Source organism: Glycine max, chromosome 19 (genome assembly GCF_000004515.6).
Source record: "Glycine max cultivar Williams 82 chromosome 19, Glycine_max_v4.0, whole genome shotgun sequence".
NCBI lineage: Eukaryota > Viridiplantae > Streptophyta > Magnoliopsida > Fabales > Fabaceae > Glycine > Glycine max.
The window spans coordinates 40,791,431-40,813,273 of record NC_038255.2 but is presented as its reverse complement, the minus strand read 5'-3'; the positions used below and the strand labels follow the sequence as shown (position 1 = coordinate 40,813,273).

The following is a 21,843-nucleotide window of genomic DNA, read 5'->3' as shown; positions in this document are numbered from 1 at the left end:
GTGGGAGAAGGAAAATAGATGATAGGAATAATAATTGAGTTTAATGTGTATACCCAATCCTACAAAATAGTTTTATAATATTATTTAATTATAAATTCTTATTTTAAGATAATTATTTTAAAAATTAATAAACTTAAATTGTTTTTTATTAAATAATTGTATAAATTTTATACACTATTAATACATTTTTTTTCTCATAATAGTTTATGAAAGAAAAAAACACTGTCGTTTTAATTAAACTTTGAATTTGATAAATATAAAAAGGATTTAATCACGTAAAAGTATGCATGTAGGAATTTAATGAGCATTTTCAGACAAAAATAGAAAATACAGAATACGTAAATTCTGTAGAACGCCATTACCGGCAGTTTACGGTTAAAGGCTACCATACTACTACGTAAATTTAGTAATACCCATACTATATGTTATTCAATTAATTTTTCATTTGTTTCATTGCCAAGAGTCAGCGATCTCCCTCGCGACTGGCGAATATTGTCACTTCGAATCACTTATTCAATAAATGAAGTGCTTATTTTGTCCAAAAGTAAATAAATAGAAGTGCTTATATATATATATATATATATATATATATATATATATATATATATATATATATATTTTTTTTTTTTTTTACTGCTGATAGAAGTGCTTATTGGTAGGTTGAAAATTAGGTTTTTTTATATTTTGTTAAAATTATTCTAAGCTGGCTTTTTCTTTTGTTTTTTTTTAGAATATCTTCTAACCAAATAAGTAAAGAAATTAATCTCTTGAAATATCATCAAATTTTAAAATAATTTTTTAATAATACTTTTTATACACGTCAATTTTGAAATTAAGTTTAGGATTATATATACATCTGAATGTATAGATTAACTCTCTCTTTTTTTTTTTTTATTGTTGAGAGCGCATGTGTAGATGGAAGGCAACTAGCCATGACACAACAACAGTGTAGATAAAAGTTAAAATTATAAAAGAATCTAAATCTATATAAGTGGTACTTAATTAGTCGTAAAAAAATTAAAAGACAAAATATATTTTTAAAAGAAACTTTAACTTTGAGTAAGGAAAAAAGTTGGATATTAAGTTAAATGATTGAATTTGTCTACTTAATACAAAGTTTAGCTTCTAACTAAGTTTTGTCTCTGGAATTTTTTAGCTTCCAATTTTTAATCCTTCAATTTCTTTATCATAACTTTTAGTCTTTTATTAATTTTTTTGTCATCACTTTTAGTCCTTCTAAATTTTGTTTATTTTTAATCCCTCATTTATTTTTATTATTCAAAATTACTCTCAAATATAAAATAAATAAGGGACTAAAAATAGATAAAACATGAATTAATTTTAAGAAATAAAAATACATAAGGGACTAAAAATAGAAAAAAAATTAGAGGAACTAAAAATACTAAGAAAAATTGAGGAAGGACTCAAAATTACCCAAAAAAACTTAAAGGACAAAAAATTAAAATTTGAAAAATTTGAGGGACTAAAATCCTAATTAATCCAACTTTGTTTTTTTCTTTTCATCACTTGTCAGGGAGGAGAGGTTATAGAAACTTCAATCCATCTTTGAACGTTGAAGACTCTTAGGGTCTTTATAAAAGTTGAAATTTTTAAGTGCAAACTTTTAATTTAAGAATTTATAGCAAAAAATAGTAATTAATAAATAAATGAGAAGAAGATATAAGGTTGATTAGGTGGTTATGAAAAAAGAAAAACAAAGAAGGATCAAGTCTTCCATTAACAAATTAACGGTTAACATTTGTTGATAAAAAAATAATTAAAAAAAATTAATTTTTATTCTATAATTTATTCTCTATCTCCAATATTTTCTTTTTGTTGCATCTCTATCTTCATGTATGAAAATACAGTATATATATACACACTTATATACCTCTAAGCATTAATTCAATCAAAGCATTTGTTTAATTCAACAATGATGAATTGGAGGGAAAGTAAATTATAACTTCAAAACAAAATTTATCTATTTGCATTCAGTAACCGAAACTTTAACGAGAATTAAATCTATCAAACTGTGTCACTCTAACTTTAAGAATTAATTATTTTTCATAACTTATTTTTTTAAAAAATCAATTTATTATTAAAATTTCCTTTTTCCCCTCAAATCTCATTTTTAATTAATTTTAATTTTTTTATACATTAAGCTTTTCTTATTCCGTCAAATTTTAGTTACTCATTATCAAGTATTTTTTTTCTTTTTTAACTTTATTTTCCCCTAAATTTTAACTATTTATACTTTTACTTATATATATATATATATATATATATATATATATATATATATATATATATAATAAGAATATATTATATACATATATTAGATATATCTAAGATAAGGATATAGAAATTATGAATGTATGAGAAATAATCTTGATTAGCCCAAAATTAAGTTGTTTTCCTATGTTGATATTGCTTCTCTTTCTCCAAAATGCCATCCATTTCATGTATATGATTCACTTTTTTTTTTAATGAAATTGAGAATATATAAAAAGTTACTTTTCATTCTAACTATTGATATTCTTGAAATGTAACCGTTAAAATTAAGTACACATTACAAGTATTAAATTTCAAGAAATTCAATAATTAAAGTAAAATATAATTATTAAAAAAATATTCTTTAAGTTGATTTATATATATAATAAAAATTAACCATAAATGTAGATTATTAAATCATATATAAATGATTAAATTTTTTAAAAATATACAACTTTTTTAAATGGTCAGTGACTCCAACAAGAAGAGATCAAGAAACTTGTCTTGACACATATATGGGTGAGCATGGCTTATTAATTATTATAGAATCTCAATATATTTATTTCAAAACTGAAATGATATGATTCTTCAACAGGGATTTATCCAGTAATCAAATACACATCCTCTTCATAAGAAAAGCAGCTCGTTTCCTAATCAATTACACCGCTCCAAACAGGTTGTTTGATTTAAACAGATGAAATTCACGTGGGACACGATATAGCTAGCTTAATAATACTAATAATGAGTAATGACAAAATTGCTATAATAATTAATGCTACTAGTTTTAACTAATGATTTTAAATCGTAGTTCGCAATCATAATTGCGATTGTAATATCAAAGATGTTTTGACATTTCACAATTACAATTATAATTATAGTTATATTTTTTCATAATTATTCACAATGTAAAGATTTTTTAGTTCACTGCAATACAACTACAATCATCATCGCAATCGCAGTTAAAATCATGTTGTAGCTCAATTTTACATCTCCACTCTCCTCCCCATGCAGCAGAAAAAGTACAAACAAAAGAAATTACAGACTAGTCATCCCTCTGCTCCAATATCGTTGTGTTTTCTTTATTGAGAGATAGCTGTGACAAATAACAATGTTATATCCTGGCCCTCAACCTCTCCTTTTCCCTCTGATGCAATTTGTTACTGGCAACATTAATCAATTATGCTTGCTAACTTCACCTATTGGCCCACTCCTAAATGCAGTAGTTGGAGATTTAAAAGCACTCTTAGCTATAATTAGGAACCGAAAATTAATAATAGGCCAATGCAAGAGTTTTCTTTTCACATGCCTCATTTTTTTTTTGGTATTCAAGGATATTTTTCAATTAAGAGCCAAAAATTAATCTCTCAGAGTATGGAAAACTATTTATAAGGCTGATCACATGACTAAGAAGTATGGTTATCGACCAGCATTTCCTGCAGTTAAAAAGCAATGTGTCATGTATCATCCAAAGTTGCACAATTTTTTATGGTTATTATTTAATTTTAATTGGTAGAATTTGATGAACACCTTTTATGATTTCATCCACACTACATGGTTATCAGTCAACCATATTAATATTCTTTCTATTTATAAGATCCAATTTTTTAAATTTACTTATTCTTTTATATAGGACTCTAATCCATATTATTTAATGCATTAATTATTTTTAGATTAAAAATATTCTTAATCAAATAAAAGAAATATTATATTAACATACATTTAAAAGAGAGAGAAGCATTAATGATAATAATATTTTTAAAAAATATATAAATTTAGGAAAAATTTATTACTATAAATTAAATTAATTATTTTTCTTAATTTTAATGAATTAGGTAAATTAATTAATTTGGTCTTATAAATAAGAAAGGAAGTAGTATAAAACATGTTAAATTTTCCACATGGCTATTGCAGCTACATTAATGCCTTTTGTCCTTGAGAGTAGAATTAATATTGCCACGCAAATTTAGTTCTATGATGAAAATATTATGTACATATAGCACAGTGTTTCATGATATGATTAGTTAGTGTCATTAGCATATTGATTAAAAAAAATTAAAAAAAAAGAAATATTTATTAGGAAAAGCATAAAAAATATAAAAGTAAATATGGACAGTTAATTTTACATATCTTAATAAAAAAAATTTAAATTTTTTTTAAGCAATGTCTTAAAAATACTGATTAATATTTGTCTTAAAGAACATAATTTAGTCATGAATTATTGATTAATTTAAAGAAATTTCACTCATCCCATTCAAACCAACACAAGAGCATCAAACTAGAATCTGTTTCTAAAGAGATGACAGAAACCAGAGCACATGATACAATCTTGTGAATTTGTAAGGACAAGAAACAAACCAAGTTATGCGCCCAACATTTCCATTAGTGTGCGCACACTGGTCGGCCAAGTTACCTATGAGTTCATACCCTTGCCTAATTATAATACTACTATTAAATTAATATTATGAGTTTTTAATGGACTAATATTAAGTAACTAATTTAAGGGGAGTAATTAATAAATTATTCAATGCATTAAAAATTTAAAATATTTTGTTTTTATTTAATATTGTTTACTTTTTAACAATATTATCCCTAGGACGGCTTTTCCTACAGAATTATTCGTTTGTGAGCCAGCTCGTAAGATAGTAGTAATAGAATAAACAAGTATGTAAACTGTAAAGGCATTGGGATTACATATTGTTAATTTAGTAGGGGGAAATTTTCATCTGATTTAAATAAATTGACATCAATTTCATAAGCGCGGGAATATACACACACTTACATGACTAAACCTTATGTACGTGTATAACTAAGTTATTGAATGTTGCCATCACAGTTTAACAATCTCATAGCTAGATGTTTGCTGTAAACATGCGTGGAAGAGTAAAAGCAGATCTGCTTGTGAAAGAGAATGATCATTATTTGATTGCAGCTAAGGACATATTGTGTGACATTATTGGTACGTTTCTGAGTCATGAGCTGGGTCTACTGTGTATTGACATGGAGTAGTTGGAAGGTAAGAAGGCATGCATGTAAGATGGGTGGTGTAATATGATTTACAAATGTACATATTCTTATTTTTTTTAGTATGAATGCATTAGAAAAGTTATATCATTGATATATTTTAAGTTAAGATATTATGATAAGAGATCAAATTATTTCAAAAGTAATTTTATAAGAATTATTTTTTATTTAAACTATTTATTTTCTTAAAATCTAATAGTTAAGATTAATTAGTTTTTATAATCATTAGGTTTTAAAAAATAATTAAGATAAAGAGTTACAGTTTAAATAACTTAATCTCTCCTATATATATTTCTCAATTAATACATTTTTTTCTCTCTTGTTTTTGAGCGACAATAGGATAATTCAAAATACATTTTCTCTCTAATTAATTACTTGGCGATCTGGATATGGCCTGGGGAATAGTTGGTTACAATAATATTACTCCAAAAGTCTAGGCTTTATTCATATTAATCTTTCTGTTCACTTGGGGTGGACAATCCTCACAATCTTATGCAACATTGGATATCAGGACCACAATTCATCTTCTCTTTCTTTTTTTGGTTTTCATCTTTTTTTCAAAAATATTCTTCATAACTATGTGTTCAATTTAAAATGCTCAAGTTTTTTTTAATACAATGCCAACAAAAACGAAGATCAAACCTAAATTTTGGTACATCTACGGTACCCTAATCATCCTCCCTGCCACTAGGCCAACCCTAATAATAATTAAAGATGCTTAAGTTGGGATTATATTATGTTTTCTTCTATTTTACATGTCCAATTAATAATAATTAATAAACATAACGATTCAACCAAAAAAGACTAATTAATTATACTTTTTGTCCCACATTTTTTACATTTTTACAAATTTTACTACTAAATTATGAAATTTGTATATTTTTGTCGATCAATTTTCAAAATTTTGCACATTTTGTTAACAACTTTTTTTCACATTTTACCACCTAATTTTCAAAACAAAAAATCTTATTTATAATATATGGGAGCAAAATGTGTAAAATTTAAAAAAATTAATTGCAAAATGTGCAAAATTTTAAAAGTCTGAGTGATAAAAAGTGTAAAAAAAATGAAGCTACAAAATTTTGAAATTTAGATGATAAAATATGTAAATTTCATAATTTGATGGTAAAATTGATGAAAACATAAAAGATGAGTGATAAAAAGTGCAACTAAAGAAAAAAAAATTTCAAAACGAAATTATTTCTTTCATTCTCTCTTTTTTTTAAAACAATTTATTTCTACCATTCTCTAATACTATTAACTTATATTATATGTGGTACACAATTAATCTTATATATATTGTAGAAAAGGGTAAATTATCGTTTATATCTTTAAGTTTGTCCAACAATAAAAGATTATAGTTGATGTCCTGTGTATGTTTTTAATTAACCTTAACTTGTGACACTCCAAACCTACGGTTGAATTTATATTTAGCCATGTCAAAGCGTAGTACATCAAATAATAATAAATGTGATTATTTTCGAACAAAAAAAAACTATATTCAGTTATTTTCAATCAAACACGATTACTACTAGTATATATATATATATATATATATATATATATATATATATATATATATCTGAAATTATATTTCTAAAAAAAACTTGTTTGACTAAGGCAAAGAGTGCTAAAATTATTGTTCATTAATTAATATGTGGCAGCTGTACTAATAGCTACAGTCCACCATTAATAACTCCCATAGCATACTACTAGCTAGCTAGTATATCTTAGTACGTACATGCATGTAATATACTTATTCTTACCAAACAAAAGCACTTAATCAACTTATGGTACTCTTTGTGCCTTTATATTAATATACATACACCAATTTGCTGATTAAAGAAAAATAATTCATTGATATACAAACCGGAGTATAATTGTACAATCTTCAGAGAAAGCTCTGTAGCATTTACGGTGCCTATGGTTCTAGTTATATTAATATTACTCGAATATGCTATCTTCACCTTGTCCATTATTAACTTCTCATCACACAAAAAAATTAAGAGGGAGGGGGACTAAGCAGATATTATTGAACAAACCTATAAATTAAACTCATTTTTTTCCATCTCGGTCTAACTGAGTCATGAGAAGATATATAGCTTGACGATACTCAAAGTTGGCCCCTTGAAAATCTTTTCCAAATGTGAAAACATCTACTAGCAGTTTTTTGAGCAAATACATCATGTGAACACAAATTCGTTCTTTGAGAACATGCATAGACTGGGGGAAACACTATATGCATAGGTTTGTCATTCCAGCAAAAAAAAAAAAAAAACATTGCAAATTTTCTTACTATTGTTTTGAATATGTTTGAAGAGATTTAATGATTTATGGACTCTAGCGTGGTTTTGTTGCATTTAACAAAAAGATAGAGGTAAATTTTGTGCGGGTAAAAGGGGACACAATTTAAACAATTTTAGCACAAAAAGAGTATGTGTTGACCTCATCGAGATCCCATGCATATTTCATCCTTTATATTTCCAAGACAGCTCGAGTGAGTTTGCATTGTAAAATGAGTATCAGTAATTAACTAAACATCATTCTCTGTTTCCATGCCCATGTCTTCTGAAAACTTCCAATATCTATGCCCTAGCCTGCAATTGTCAATCCCTATAATCACCATGAAGAATAAATAAGTAGTGGAGTACTATTCATATTTTAAAAGCTTGGTAATTGAAAGAAAAAAAAATACTATTTAATGCTTATTTTAAAATATAAAATAAACTATATTAAAATAATATTATATTTTTTGTAATTATTAATAAATATTAAAAAATATTAAAAAATATTTTGTATCATATTATTAGTTTCTCAATTTCTCCCTATTCTTGTAAGTTCCACTGAACTGATAGGAACTTATAGTATTAATATTATTTTGTAAGGCCTGCATAATTTTTTTAAACCATATATATATACACGGTGCCTACATAGTTAATCAAAAACTTAAGATAATATTAAGATAACTTTAACATTGACTTCACTACAGACTTTATTATGATTTTAATGCATTTGAGCTTTGAATCGGTTATAACACTCTGTTTGTGCAAAAATTTGCAAAAAAAATTAAGAAACTTCCCTAAAATTAAATACTTTAACACTAATATAACTAATATGGGCACCTCCACGTTAGAGATTAGTTTATCCAATGTGGTTTGACTGCAATACAAAGTAAACTGTATTATCAGACAAACTTCATTTACAGTGTCAAGGATTCAAATTCTTGAGTTATTACTCTTGGGAGGACTTTACTAATTAACCACCAGTACTTTGGGCTCAATTAAGTGTTAGTTTCAATGTAATGCATGTGAAGAGATACTTGGTAAAAAATAGAGATCAATTAGAATTGATATGTGCCATTCAAATTTAATGATAATTGCTTAAGACTAAAAATTATATACAAATAGAAAGTTCTTATAGTTGGTTAAATAATATGGATGTTGGAATTTTTACTAACCAAAAGTACGGAATATGTGGTAATAAACAGTACTAAAGCATCAGTAATAAGATGTTATAGCTCCTTAATGATTTCATTTTGATAAAATGCTCTATTTTAATTTTAAAACAAAGTCTTTTTCTTGCAATGATAGTCACTTGATCACTTCCCTTGATGTCCAATAATTTTCTATAATATATTCATCTGACTCTAACTGCTATTAATGATTATTCTGACATAAACTACACAATATATGAAATGAAAGAATAAATAAAGTGAAGAATGGACTCGACCCTAATGTACAGTCTGGAGAGTCTAAAATTAGGACAGTTGGTGGCACTTAATCTTGGAAGAGAGACGGCAGTTAAATATTGCAAGCATGATGCATGATTGAGAGTCACTGTTCGTACAAAGTTGTGACATCATTTTCTCTCTCTCTCCATGTTTAATTGAGTTCACTGTGCATGATGGTGAAAGATAAATCTATCAGGCATGCATCACACAACTTATACACAGGGCCTGTTTGAAGATTGAACATCAATCTCTGAGTTTTTCAGCACACAACATTATTACTTTTTTGTCCATTCATGGATGAACGGATTAACACTGAATTGATGTTTGGTCAAGTTGACAATACAATCCAGATTAGTCTCTATTAATAATGATTTCCATTCCACCCTACAAATACAATAATAAGTCTTTATAAAATGAATTGAAATATATGCAAAATTCAAATTTCCATTCATAATTCGCATATTCTGTTTTGAAGCTGAATATATATACTTTATTAGTACTTACAAAACTTCGATAAAAAAATAAATAATAAAAAAAAGTTTCTGGGGGCAGGGGGAGATAACAGCAATATTCAGTCATCAATGAGCCTCAGGAAAGTCCAAAAAAGATGTCACTTTCATCAGTTGCTTTGAGCTTTTGATGGAGACCACAAAGTATTAAGCATTCTGAGATCATAATTGAGATATTGTCACTTTGTGTTGTTGTGTCCTTTAAATATATTGGCAGCTACAAGATGCACATAAAGCTGAATTTAAATGTATTCACTTTCCTATGCTGATTTGGAGATTGATAGGAATGAGTTGGATAAGGACTAAGTTGCTGGGAAGTGGGCCTATGGTCCAATCTTTATATGGGTCTTTCAACAAACTTTCTGAATCATCTCTTTACGGCGCAAAACAATACGAAAGAAGCAAGAGAGGAAGACACTGGGCAAATACAATTTTCTTGTTTAATAGTGGAATCATAAGGAAACTTCTTTTGTTTCCGATTGCCAAGTACCACATATATTCTAGTGTCTTAAGTAGTAAGTACCCATGATTAGTAGATAATCTCTGTAAATTTCCCTTAGTCATCACAGTATTGATTTTACTCACTTGGCCCCTTCAAAAAATTGAGTTATGTAATCATTAACGCAGTATATTATTTTAACAATAAGATGATAATAACATTACATCCTTTACTCACTGCTACTACTTGGGTTTCAAATATTAATCTGCAGAATGTTGATTTTGAATCCGATTGTAAGCTGGTTGTTAACAGGTTCAATGCAGTCAACTATTGGATGTTCTCAAAACTCAGAATTCGAGATCGTTATTCAACAAAGCAAAATGAACCTCAATCTTATCTAATATTCAATTAGTTTCATTCGAAGGCAAACCAACTAAGTTACTCATCGTTTAGCATGGGAATCTAGGTTTTATGTTAGTCATCATTTATTTTTTATTTCAATCCAAGTTGTATTCACACTATTTACTCATCATTAAGACGGTTGTCCATTTTGCATAAACAATCACAATATATCGTACAGTCAAGACTAATGTAATTTCTCATTATATACATCCATGTGAGTGGGCGTGTGTTAAAATATATCCTCTAAACAAATTCTAAAAAATAAAAACACTTATTTACGATTAACTTAATAGCATTGAATACTTTCTTTATTTTGAAGACAATGCATAAGTTTTTCAATCAGTAATATTGATACATAAATCACTCAATTTTAAACACCTCATCAACATCTATTATTTCTCCCATCTTATCACATCATAAACTCTATCATTCCTATATTTTCTCTCTTTTTTTACTCTCTAGGTTTTAGATAACATATTGGGTGTTCACCAAATATTTTCCAAATTATTATTATTATCCATTCCTTAATCTTAAGGTGCATTTTAACAAACTTATACAACAGAAATAACACATATTACAATGATAGTTACACACTAGGGTGTCAAAGTGTCATTAACATCAAAAACCGCAGTGGTCTAGAGGCTAGAGCTGAGGAAAATAATGATAACGCCACATTTCCTGCTTATGCCTTAAATTAAGGTACCATGTTACCATCCTCAATTGAAGAACTAGACAACCCCAGCTATTGGATAATAACAACCTGTGTAGGGTTTTTTTTTGTGTGTATAATGGCAACAACAAAATTAGAACCTAAGACTTAGGCCAAACTACCCAAACCTCCTATCATTAAGATGACCCAAGTGGGTAACTGTGTAGGTTATCCAGTAATAAACCTCAAGTGCATGAATAGCCAAGAGTAAAATAAAAGAGGCGGTTGAATTTTTCTAGGCCATCCTAGATTGTCGATACAAAAGATATCCTAATTAATTTAAAAACAATGAATCGATAAGCATTCACAATACTACATATATAGAATAGAAACATACCATGATAAGATTTTGAAAGCAAAATAATGAGCATTACATGAGTCACTCATCACACATAAATGCAACTTTAAGTTCGCCAAAATATGATCGTAGATGAAGACCCTATCTTTGTATAGAAAACTTTTGGGGTCTGGGAATCAAGTGAGTAATCTACTGTTGTTTGTCATTCCTAGCCTCTAGTTGTCCCCCCTTGTTTTTTGACTTTGCCCGGGCGATCTTGGCAGGGTTTGAACGCTCTGACTGTGAGAATTGAATCAGAATTTGCATAAGTGCAGTAACAACTGCCAAACCAAAAGCTGAAAATGCAACACCCTTCCAGGAAGAGAGTAGCGAAGACCGTTGTAGGAACTTTACAGACCCCGCAACAACCAGACAAACCCAAGATATAACTACCTGCTCCCAACATGAAATTCATGGTTCGTTAGGAAAACATCCATAGATTGACCGAAAAAAATGAAAAACATCCATAGGCAAATGGGATACGGAAGAAAAGAAGGTATGATAAATAAGAATTTAAAGGATTAGTCATGTTGAGAAAGTATCTCACCAGAAGAGACTTTATTGGTCGACCAGTATCCTGCAAATCTTGATCACTAAAAGAGTCCTCAGCTATATGTTTGTCTAACAAAACATCCTAGTTTGCCAACAGGTAAAAAATAAAATAAAATGAGTGATATTGTTAAACAAAACACAATAAGATATAGAGAAAATCAACTGTGCAAGTAGAACATTGTGCACAATTTTTTCAAAATCTACTACCATTAATGATAGATCTACATATAGAAAAAAGAAACAATTAACTCACACCACATTAACCAATATGTGGATCCTGTGATGAAAAAAAAATAGAGATAATAATAGAACAGTAAAAAAGTTCTTTCAACATGCACCTTGGCCACAAATATATCTCGACACCATTGAGCAACAGCCTCATCTGTTTCTGGCAATTCCTTCATTAAATGCCTCTTGATATGAACATGCACCTGTGGAAGGAAATATTACAGATCCTCTTCATGAAGTCAATCAAATTAAAGCATAAAATTAACATAATAGAGCCATCCAATCCCTTCAGCATCAACAAAATAGAAAACCTCAAATATTCCAAAAGCCAAACATGAAAGAGACATTTAAAATCATCCAGCACTCAAGTATCTGAATAGAAAACTAAAGATCTTTAAAAGAACTAGTGTTTTTCAAACTCATGCCCAGAGAGTGCCAAGTCACATCTCTTAACTCTTATTTTCCTCAAGCAACAACAGTGCCTAGAAATGCTGTGGCTTAACATAGAAATCAAAAAACAAGAAACATATTCCAAATTCTTCTGATAGAACTGGATCGAGATAGAATAAAAAGCAAATCGTAAAGCATAAACCAATCTGATCAGTACCAGTTTGATAGAAAACCAGTAATTCAGAATGATACAGTGGGAACTCTCTCCCTCTCTCTTAACTCCCTGGAATTCAAGAGACCTCATTCTCTTCCTTCCAATTTCCTTCTCACAACTCTCAACTGACTTTAATTAAATCCCCAATCTACTTTTCTTACCAAATACTAGCTACTCTGTTATTAATAGAATTGGCCCAATTGGGTCCCAATCCCCTACTAACCCCCCCATATTCTAACTAACCTACCCTTTTAACCCTAGAGTCCCTTGTCTTGATGTGCTTTTCATGGCCTCCATTTGCCCAAAGCAGTTATAGAAATATGTAAGTATTAAGACCACTATACAAGTGTCAAAATCAACCAAAAAACTAGTACTAAATATTAAGCACAAATAAAGGCACGCACTGACCAAGGAAATCATTCCTTTCAACCTATCTGAAATTCCAATTTCTAATCCAATAAGTGTTAATTTCAGAAGTTACTTTCACCGTCGACAAATTACTTAATCAGAGAATAGTGTAACACAATAAACTTACTGAAAGCATAGGGACTATTGAGTTTAAAAAAAGGAAAGTCAATCAAATCACAAATGTGCTATTTGTTGGAAAAAATATCCAACACCAGGAAAACCACAACAACTGTGCCCGATATGTAGGAAAATAGGTCGAAATAACTATAATTGTTGAAGGATAAGGGTTATTTGGTTAGGATTAGGATAAGTTTGTTTAATCATTATGTTTCTGCTGTTTATCCTTAGGATTAGGACAAGGTTGTATTATCATTATGTTCCATTTTTGTTATATGAATTAAGTTATCTTTTTTTTTCTCTTTCTCTGTCTATATTTTATAACATGCTTCTGCTGAAATAATGATAAAAAATTATCATTATTTCCCCCCACTTTCTATTTGGTATCAGAGCTCTGGAGCATACCTAAGCCATGGAGAAAATGGGTGTGTCAGGAGCCAATCCTGGCTCAAGTTCTTCTGGACAGACAGGGTACATCATTTCTACCACTACTCCAGCAGCTGGAGATGATGTCCAGTCCTCAACAGGATCTACTTCCATTCAATTCAGTGTTCATAAATTGAATGGCAATAATTATCTAGTGAGCACAAACGGTTAAGCTGGTAGTGGAAGAAAAAGGAAAGCTTGGGCATCTTGCTGGTTAAGTAAAAAAACCATAAAAAGATGATCCTAAGTTAATGGTATGGAAATCAGCAAAGTCCATGGTGATTGAGTGGTTGATTAATTCTATGGAATCTGCAATAGGAAAGCCTTTCCTATTCCTACCAATAGCCAAGGAAGTGTGGGACTGCGTCAAAGAAACTAACTCTGACATTGAGATCTAACCGCTTACTACAACGAAATGCTGACACTGAGGCAAGAGCTCGACCTCTCTTATGAGGACAAATAGGAATGCCCTGCAGATAGTGCAAAACATCTAAAGAGTGAGGAAAATCAAAGGATCTAATGCTTCGTGCGGGTGTAAATAAAGAGTTAGATGAGGTAAAGGGTGGAATTCCAGACCATAAACTCCCTCCCAATATGGAAGAAGTGTTCTGAGAATTCAGAAGAGAGGAGGCAAGACACAACATTATGCTGAAGAGTGAAGAAGCAAGAAACTGCATCTCATTAACAGATAGAGAACTCAGCCCTTGTATCTAGAGGATCAGAACCAAATGGAGATAAGATGAAAAAACTGTGGTGCGAACACTGCAAACCATGGCACACTAGTGAGACTCGCTGGAAACTACTAGGTAAGCCACCAAATTGCAAGGGAAAAGGACAAGCATTTCAAGCCATAAAATGAAGTCCGAGGCCAGCAATCTTCTCCTGGAGACCTTTCATTCACAAAGGAATAAATAGACACACTGGTGAAACTTCTACAGTCCTCAAATCCATCTGTAAAACCACCTTCTTGCTCCTTAGCCCAATCAGGTAACTATCTACATGCTGCCCTTGTTAACAACAATTTCCTGGATTTTAGACTCTGGTTCTACAGACTCATGACTGGATCTGCCAATCTGTTTGTTTTATCATTATGTTTCTGGCTGTTTATCCTTAGGATTAGGATAAGATTGTATTTATCTAATATCTATCATTATGTTCCAGTTATATTATATGAGGAGTTGAGATAAGTTAGGGGAAACTTTATCACTTTTTTTTCCTCTCTCCTCTCAATCTATATTTTGTAATATGTTTCTGATGAACTAATGAGAAAAAATATCATTATTCTCCCTACTTTCTATTATAATATTCAATGACACTCACATAATATGGGCAGAGAAAAAATTGATGGAGTTATTTCTAAATCTTGATTTTGATTGCCTTACCACTGAAGGTTGTCCCTTGAAGAGTCTTAGCATTGTAGGAGCAGGGGAACTCTTAGGGATAGCTACTGTTATATCATAAATGGCAGGAACAAATGAGCGCATATGACTTACTGCAGAAACAAAACCCTGAAAGAAACACAACAGTAAATATTACACTATAAATATTACAGAGTAAAAATAGAATTACTTTCCTAATTCTTGTAGCATAAGTTAATACATGAGAGCTAACAAACAGTTTTACATATGTAGAAGACTTTGTTCTGGGGTAAGTAACAATGTGGGCCTTTTAAAAGCAGAATTTAATATTGTCACATTTATGGGTGACAAATATCCTTATATCCATTCCTAATCTGTATGGATCCAAATTCTGAAACTGTTCTCAAGCCAACAGTTGTAATGCTTTCTGTTAGAAACAGTGTAAATAGGATAGTTATGGTATGATTTTATATTTTATATATATTATTATCTAATTACGGTAATTAGGGTAATTGTATAGTAAAGCCTTGTATTATCACTACTACTATTTATTACTTAGTGTAATATAAATAGTATCCACCGGTCAGTAATTGGCATACAAATTCCATCATATGTCTCCTGGGTTCTTTTTCCCTCTCAACATTTCCTTTTTGATAGATTATAAGATAAATGAAATTGCACCGCTCTTGATTTTGTGAAGCAAAGAAACCCTAGATGTAATTCCTAGGTTTCTCTAGTTCTCTTCTAGTTCTGTTTGATTTCCTACACCACCCTAACAAGTTTTCCTCTCAACATTTTCTTTTTGACAGATTATAATATAAATGAAATTGCATTGCTGTTGCTTGTGTGAAGCAAACAAACCCAAGATGTAATTCCTAAGTCACTCTAGTTCTGTGTGATTTTCTACACCATCCTTATCTGTTTTCCTCAAAAGGAAATTAGAATAATTCAACCCAACAAAAACCAAATAGTTTCTTTCCTGAATTTTCTCGGATGCCCATCTAAATCAAGACTGTATTCCCGAAGGTGCTGTTCAAAGCAGGGACGGTAGGTAGAGCAAAATAGGGGCAGCCACCCCCTTGAAAGAACAGAACCTTAATATCTACAGTTGAAAAACGAAAGCATTTGCCTCCGCTACATAGGCATATTACCTTTGATATTTGAGGTAGTATTTCAGTCTTGGTGGTCAAATTGAAGTTTTTAATCATTTAGGCATATGATATTTTATTTTTCATTAGACTAAATTTTATATGTTAAATTTCCGCCCCTTGTAACAATTTTTTCTGGTTCCATCCCTGGTTAAAAGCACCTACCTAGAGGGCCACCCAAAAAAATCTAACCTTGAGCCAATAAAACCATAATCCTTATCCTGTCTTCCATTTTGTTAGCCATAATCTACAGGAGACCAAAAGACACAGCAACCAATTATACAAGATGTTCAGAGATCAAACAGAAACACTAATTAAATTTAGAAAACTAAGGAGCTCATATATACCATTCTAATTCTTATAGGTCAAAATCTATCGAATTTAGATATCTTGTCTTTGACTACATCTCTTGGTCAATTTCTGTATAGTCCTCAAAACATTTCTCAAATCAATTAATCATGTCCACATGAACCTAGAGTGACCAATTTGAATTAACCTTTTTACATACCCATACCAGCTAGAGTGATATCAACCTATTACAAGAAGTGGAAGTGTAATATAATTTCATCAGCGGTACTGCTAAGATTTGCAAGTCTATAGTAGCTGCTAACACAGAATAATTGAGACTAATACCTAGACCAGAATGATTAATACAGTGTAGCTTCCAATCCATGGAAGGAAAAGCAAGGTAAAGAGGGCAGAAAAAATTATATTTCACCTTAGTTCTTGGAATCAAAACATTTCTGGGAACAGACAATCCAGTGGAAGTTGCATATTCCTGAGCAGCTAATAGTTTGGCCTGTGTAAAGCGTGTTCCTTCTACAAAGAGAGCCAACCAAAAGGGAAGAGGGAAATCACTCAGTTGCTGGATGCCTGACTGCAGATATGGTAACAAAACATTCAAATGAGATTCCCAAATGAAATCAAACAGCTAATGCACCGAGAGAGAAAATTTACAGCCATTGAATGTATTGCTGCATAAGTAAGAAAAAAGACATCAGTTTGACAAACACAAGCATGTATCCCTTATCTTATGAGCATAAAACATATAAATTAATTATATTTTAGCATGTCATACCTTTAATGTGCTTTCATCCTTGGCCCAACTTCTCTCCAGAAAAAGATACTCAGAAAACCACATTGACCAGCCAATGACCTGCAAATGTAGAACTTAGCCTCTATCCTAATTTGAAGGTAAAATAATTGGGATTATAAGTAGAAAATTATACTTGTAATGTTCAACTCATGATAAGATATGAAAGAAAAAGAACTGAATATAATTCTGTTTTAGGGTTTAGGCAGCGGCCACGACAGACTGAGCAGTGGCATCGGAAACATAGTCCCCAGAGATCAGAAGCTATGATACCAACTTTAAAGAAAAATAACTGAAATATATTTTTGTGTGTTTGCAATACAAGCTCCATTCCCTTTTTGTAGGCTAAAAGGATAAACCTATTAAAGGAAATAGGAAAACTACCCATAAAAAAGGGAAATAGGAAAAGTAAAAAAGAAAATAAATCTATCCAATAATAACAAATATACGGCAAGATTTTATTCTATTTACAAGAATAAGTATAAGCCAAAATTATTCCTAAGAGAGATTAAAAAAACGAGTATGAATTTATATTAGAAAGCTTACAATTGATGTTATGAAAATGAGAGAAAGTGGAATAAAAGAGAATCCGGTGTTACTGTTTCCCCAAATTAAGATCCTCTACAGTGCAGGGTGCACTTTTGGTGATTTATTCATAATGACTGAATAAATTCATTTTGAAACTATAAGTCAGAAGCATATACCGGCAGAAACTTTGAAGATTTCTTCATCACAGCTAGAGTGCTGCCAAGACAACCTGAACGCTGTTGAATGATATTGAATAACCAATCAGCATTTGAAGCAAAAAACAAACAAATATGTCACAAGAAATAGAAGATAAAATCAAAGAGTAGCATATTTTATTATATATAATAATAACACATGCATAAGTAACCCTTAATATGTGTCCTTTTGTCCTCACATAATATCAAACATTCCAAACTTACGAATAAAATAAATTACTTGTATTAATACACAAATGAATTTGTGCTAATTTGCTTTCATTGAAGATGTGGAAAATATCAGACCAACTAAGACAATCACCTGAGCTGAAACCCATCCAACAAGCCAATCAATATCACTTCTGTGATTGCTTATCACAAGTGCATGCTCTTTACCTGATAATACAAAACAGAACCAAATTATTATATGTAAGCAAATGTTGTCCCAAGAACCTCCCCCCTTTTCCTTTCTAGAAGATAAGAATACATGTACAACACACGAAAGAATGGAGGGAGTAAAGTGCTTAGTGCTAAATCATAGGCTAACAAAAGACTTACCCATTAAATGAAAGGTTTCATGATCTGTGAATATTTGGACCTAGAGCCAGAAAGTTCCAAATGTAAGAATAAATTATACAAAATGCAACAGAATAAACCATTAAATTACAGTTCATAAATTACGATTTTCAAATAACCAATTTTCTTTCTTTGATAACATCGTGCTTTTTGAAAGTACAAAACAACTGATCTCAAGAGAATATATTTCTCAAATTCCATGTGTCATGGTAGCAATCCACCAACCAACTAACTCAATAGCATCCTTTTAAAAGGAACTGATTTCAAAAGGAGCTCTTTGAGCTCAGGCCAGGCTAGGCTTTTTAAGAAAATAAACCAGGCCAAGGCTTTTATCAAAGCCTATCTAGTTAAAAAGGTCAGGCTCTGGGCTATTTAAAAAGCCTTTTAGACCTAACAGGTCATCCCATTTAAATAAACAAAAATAAATATTTCTTGTTAGTATTACTATTATTATATTATATTTTTTATAATGTATTAAAATCTTACATTTATTTATCCTTTTAAATGTTAAGCATGTTGACTTACATAAATAATCAAACTTAAGCTTACAAGTTTATTGAAATTTGAAAGATAAATTTTATGTCCTAATTAGAGTTCTTATTGCAAAATATGTTTTCAAATAAGTTATCATGAATGTCAGCTTAAACCTTAAAAATATGTTTATATCATAAAAACAAATTAGACTTGATTCCGATAAAGCCTAACATATTTGTTTCACTTGTAAGTTGGGCCAAGCCTTTAAAAAAAACCTATGACAAGGAAACAAGTTAGGCTCAGGCCATGTATTTTTAACCAAACTCAGGCTCAAGTCTAACCTGGTGTAACCTATTTCCACCACTACTTGTGATACAAAAAATAGAAAAAGGCATTATCTCCTTCAACTAAAATTCAATTAAAGTCAAGAAAATTGTAAGCAAGAAAAAGGCTTCATTTCGCAAGAAAAAGTTATGTCTAGGAATAACAAATAATAAAAACCTATATTGAACATAGAGAAAAATGTAAATCTATACGCTAAATTAAATCATGTTTTGTAAGTAGTAATATTCAGTATCTCTCTAAATCTCTACGTCTTCCATAATTTCTCCTTTTTTATCCAGCTAGGCTCGTAGAAAAGGGGGGAAGTTTAATCAAGAAAAGGGGATGGGGGTATTGGAACAGTAATAAGGAAGATAACAAATCCTCCCAATCCTAACCAATCATATGGATTAAAGAGCTATATAGTATCACGTAACCATAGGATCTTCCCTCTACTTTTTCAGCCAAAATTTAAAAGATCCTAGAGTTTCAATGCACAGAACCACTGATGATTAAATGAACTAAACATCCATACCAATCATTCCAAGCCCAAGAGAAACCTAAGAATTAACCAAATAGGCAATTATGCCCAAAAACTTCAAAATTTCTAACTTTGATCAATTAGATTGCTAGTATAAAATAAAAACCTGCTAGAGTAGCTTGATTGAGTTGGAAGTCTATTCAAGTCAAACATTTTTTGTTTAAGCTTAAAAAGAAGTGACTCTAAGACATGCTTGTTTTCAGAACCTTTTTCTTCAGAAGCTACTATTTTTAGCTTTGGAGAAACACACTAAAACAACTATATTTGAGGTCTTCGCTATTTTTTTCATAAATATAAAACATTTTAATTGAAAGGTAGAAAAGGCACAAACAAAGTGACCCTAATTCTGAAATTTGATTCACTTTTAGTACTGCAAAGTAAAAACAATGAATGCAGTTTTATCTCCCATTGAAATATTTGGGACTAATTATGCAACATTGTAAAGCCCATACGTAGCATATCGTTCATTGTAAGTCACACATGCACAAGGTAGCCAGATTGCCCAGGTTTGATTTTACAACACCACCCATCCAAGGAGAGGGAAGAGATGCACTATGAGAATAATGTAAAAAACCCAATTCCATATCTCTAGAATACCACATAGAGCAAGCAAATTGCAAAACAAACTACGCACTGGTGGATAACTGCCTAAATTTGAAGACAACAATAAACACCTGGATAAATCTTCTCAATAAGCACTTATACCACCAGACAAAAGAAAATAATAAGGTAAAATGAATTAAACATCTCCCATAAGTCAAAATTAGCTTACAGAGAAGTTAAAATCAGTTGCGGAGAAGATAAATGAGAGTTCTTCTATAAATTAGGTTATGCATAAGGTAATTTTAACTTACGGGAGAAACTTAATTCATTTTATCTTATTATTTTTTTCTCCTATGAGAGGGCGAGCCCTGGTGCAGCGGTAAAGTTGTGCCTTGGTGACTTGTTGGTCATGGGTTCGAATCCGGAAACAGCCTTTTTGCATATGCAAGGGTAAGGCTGCGTACAACATCCCCTCCCCCATACCTTCGCATAGCGAAGAGCCTCCGGGCAATGGGGTACGAAGTTTTTATTTTTTTCTCCTATGAGTGTTGATCGAGAACTTTATCCAAACAGAACGAAAGAAAATTAGAAAAAAGTTGGATCATAGTTAAACACCTTAACTCCTGCCCACCAATCAATAAGCCATACAAGTTCCAGCCACAAGAGTTCCGCCACTACCCGGTTGATCCGTCTGTACAAATTCTTGGACACCGGCCTTACCACGACATAGCATATTGCCTGAGACAATGAATCAAAAGGTCAAAGTCAAGCAAATTAATGGAAGCTAGCTACTCAAGATATTTCTTAGTTTCTTTTATCATTTGTGGCATGAAACCAAAAAATGTGAAAAAACTTACTACGCACTCCATATCCATCAGTAGAAAACTAAATCTAGTTGTTATACGGTGAACGGAGAGTAATTAAATGCTGCTATGATTGTATTAATGAAGAAAGAGTTCCCATTTGCATGTTGATGAGCGGTTAGAAAGGGGAAGAGAGAAACCTGAATGAGATTAACAAGGAGGCCGGAGGCGAAGAAGAGCAGGCCCAATGGCACCACCACAGCCGCTGCTGCAATAGCCATGGCCAGGCCCAAAGGAGCAGAACGCAACACAGAGAAAGTGAACAAATGAAATGATTTATGAATAGTAGTACTACTATTGAGATTTGATTTGGGAACTGAGAGCACACACAGCAGCACCCAATGGAATCGAATTGTCGTTAACAGAGAGAACAACGTTCTTTTCCCTCTTTTGGATTTTCCGCAAACGGAACCACACACTCTGCCTTTCCGGTTCTCACTTGCCACCAATT

At 30.9% G+C, this 21,843-nt stretch overlaps 1 protein-coding gene across 1 annotated transcript; it reads right to left on the bottom strand.

Moving 5' to 3' along the window:
* Nucleotides 1-11,298: 11,298 nt before the first annotated feature.
* LOC100792858 (1-acyl-sn-glycerol-3-phosphate acyltransferase 2) lies at nucleotides 11,299-21,843 on the bottom strand. The gene is made up of 11 exons (XM_003554135.5): nucleotides 21,533-21,843; nucleotides 21,145-21,267; nucleotides 18,633-18,672; nucleotides 18,397-18,470; nucleotides 18,057-18,116; nucleotides 17,338-17,415; nucleotides 16,978-17,136; nucleotides 15,136-15,261; nucleotides 12,309-12,401; nucleotides 11,966-12,052; nucleotides 11,299-11,811 (listed from the first exon to the last, which is right to left on the bottom strand). Exons 1-11 carry the CDS (start codon nucleotides 21,611-21,613, stop codon nucleotides 11,569-11,571), a joined length of 1,164 nt encoding a protein of 387 aa, XP_003554183.1. The 5' UTR covers nucleotides 21,614-21,843; the 3' UTR covers nucleotides 11,299-11,568.

Coding starts and splice junctions, on each gene's coding strand:
- LOC100792858 (XM_003554135.5), bottom strand. CDS start 21,613: ATGGCTATTGCAGCAGCGGCTGTGGTGGTGCCATTGGGCCTGCTCTTC. Junction 15,262..16,977: donor TTTTGATTCCAAGAACTAAG/GTGAAATATAAT, acceptor TGTTTCTTTCAG/GGTTTTGTTTCTGCAGTAAG. Junction 11,812..11,965: donor GACCAATAAAGTCTCTTCTG/GTGAGATACTTT, acceptor TGTTGGGAGCAG/GTAGTTATATCTTGGGTTTG.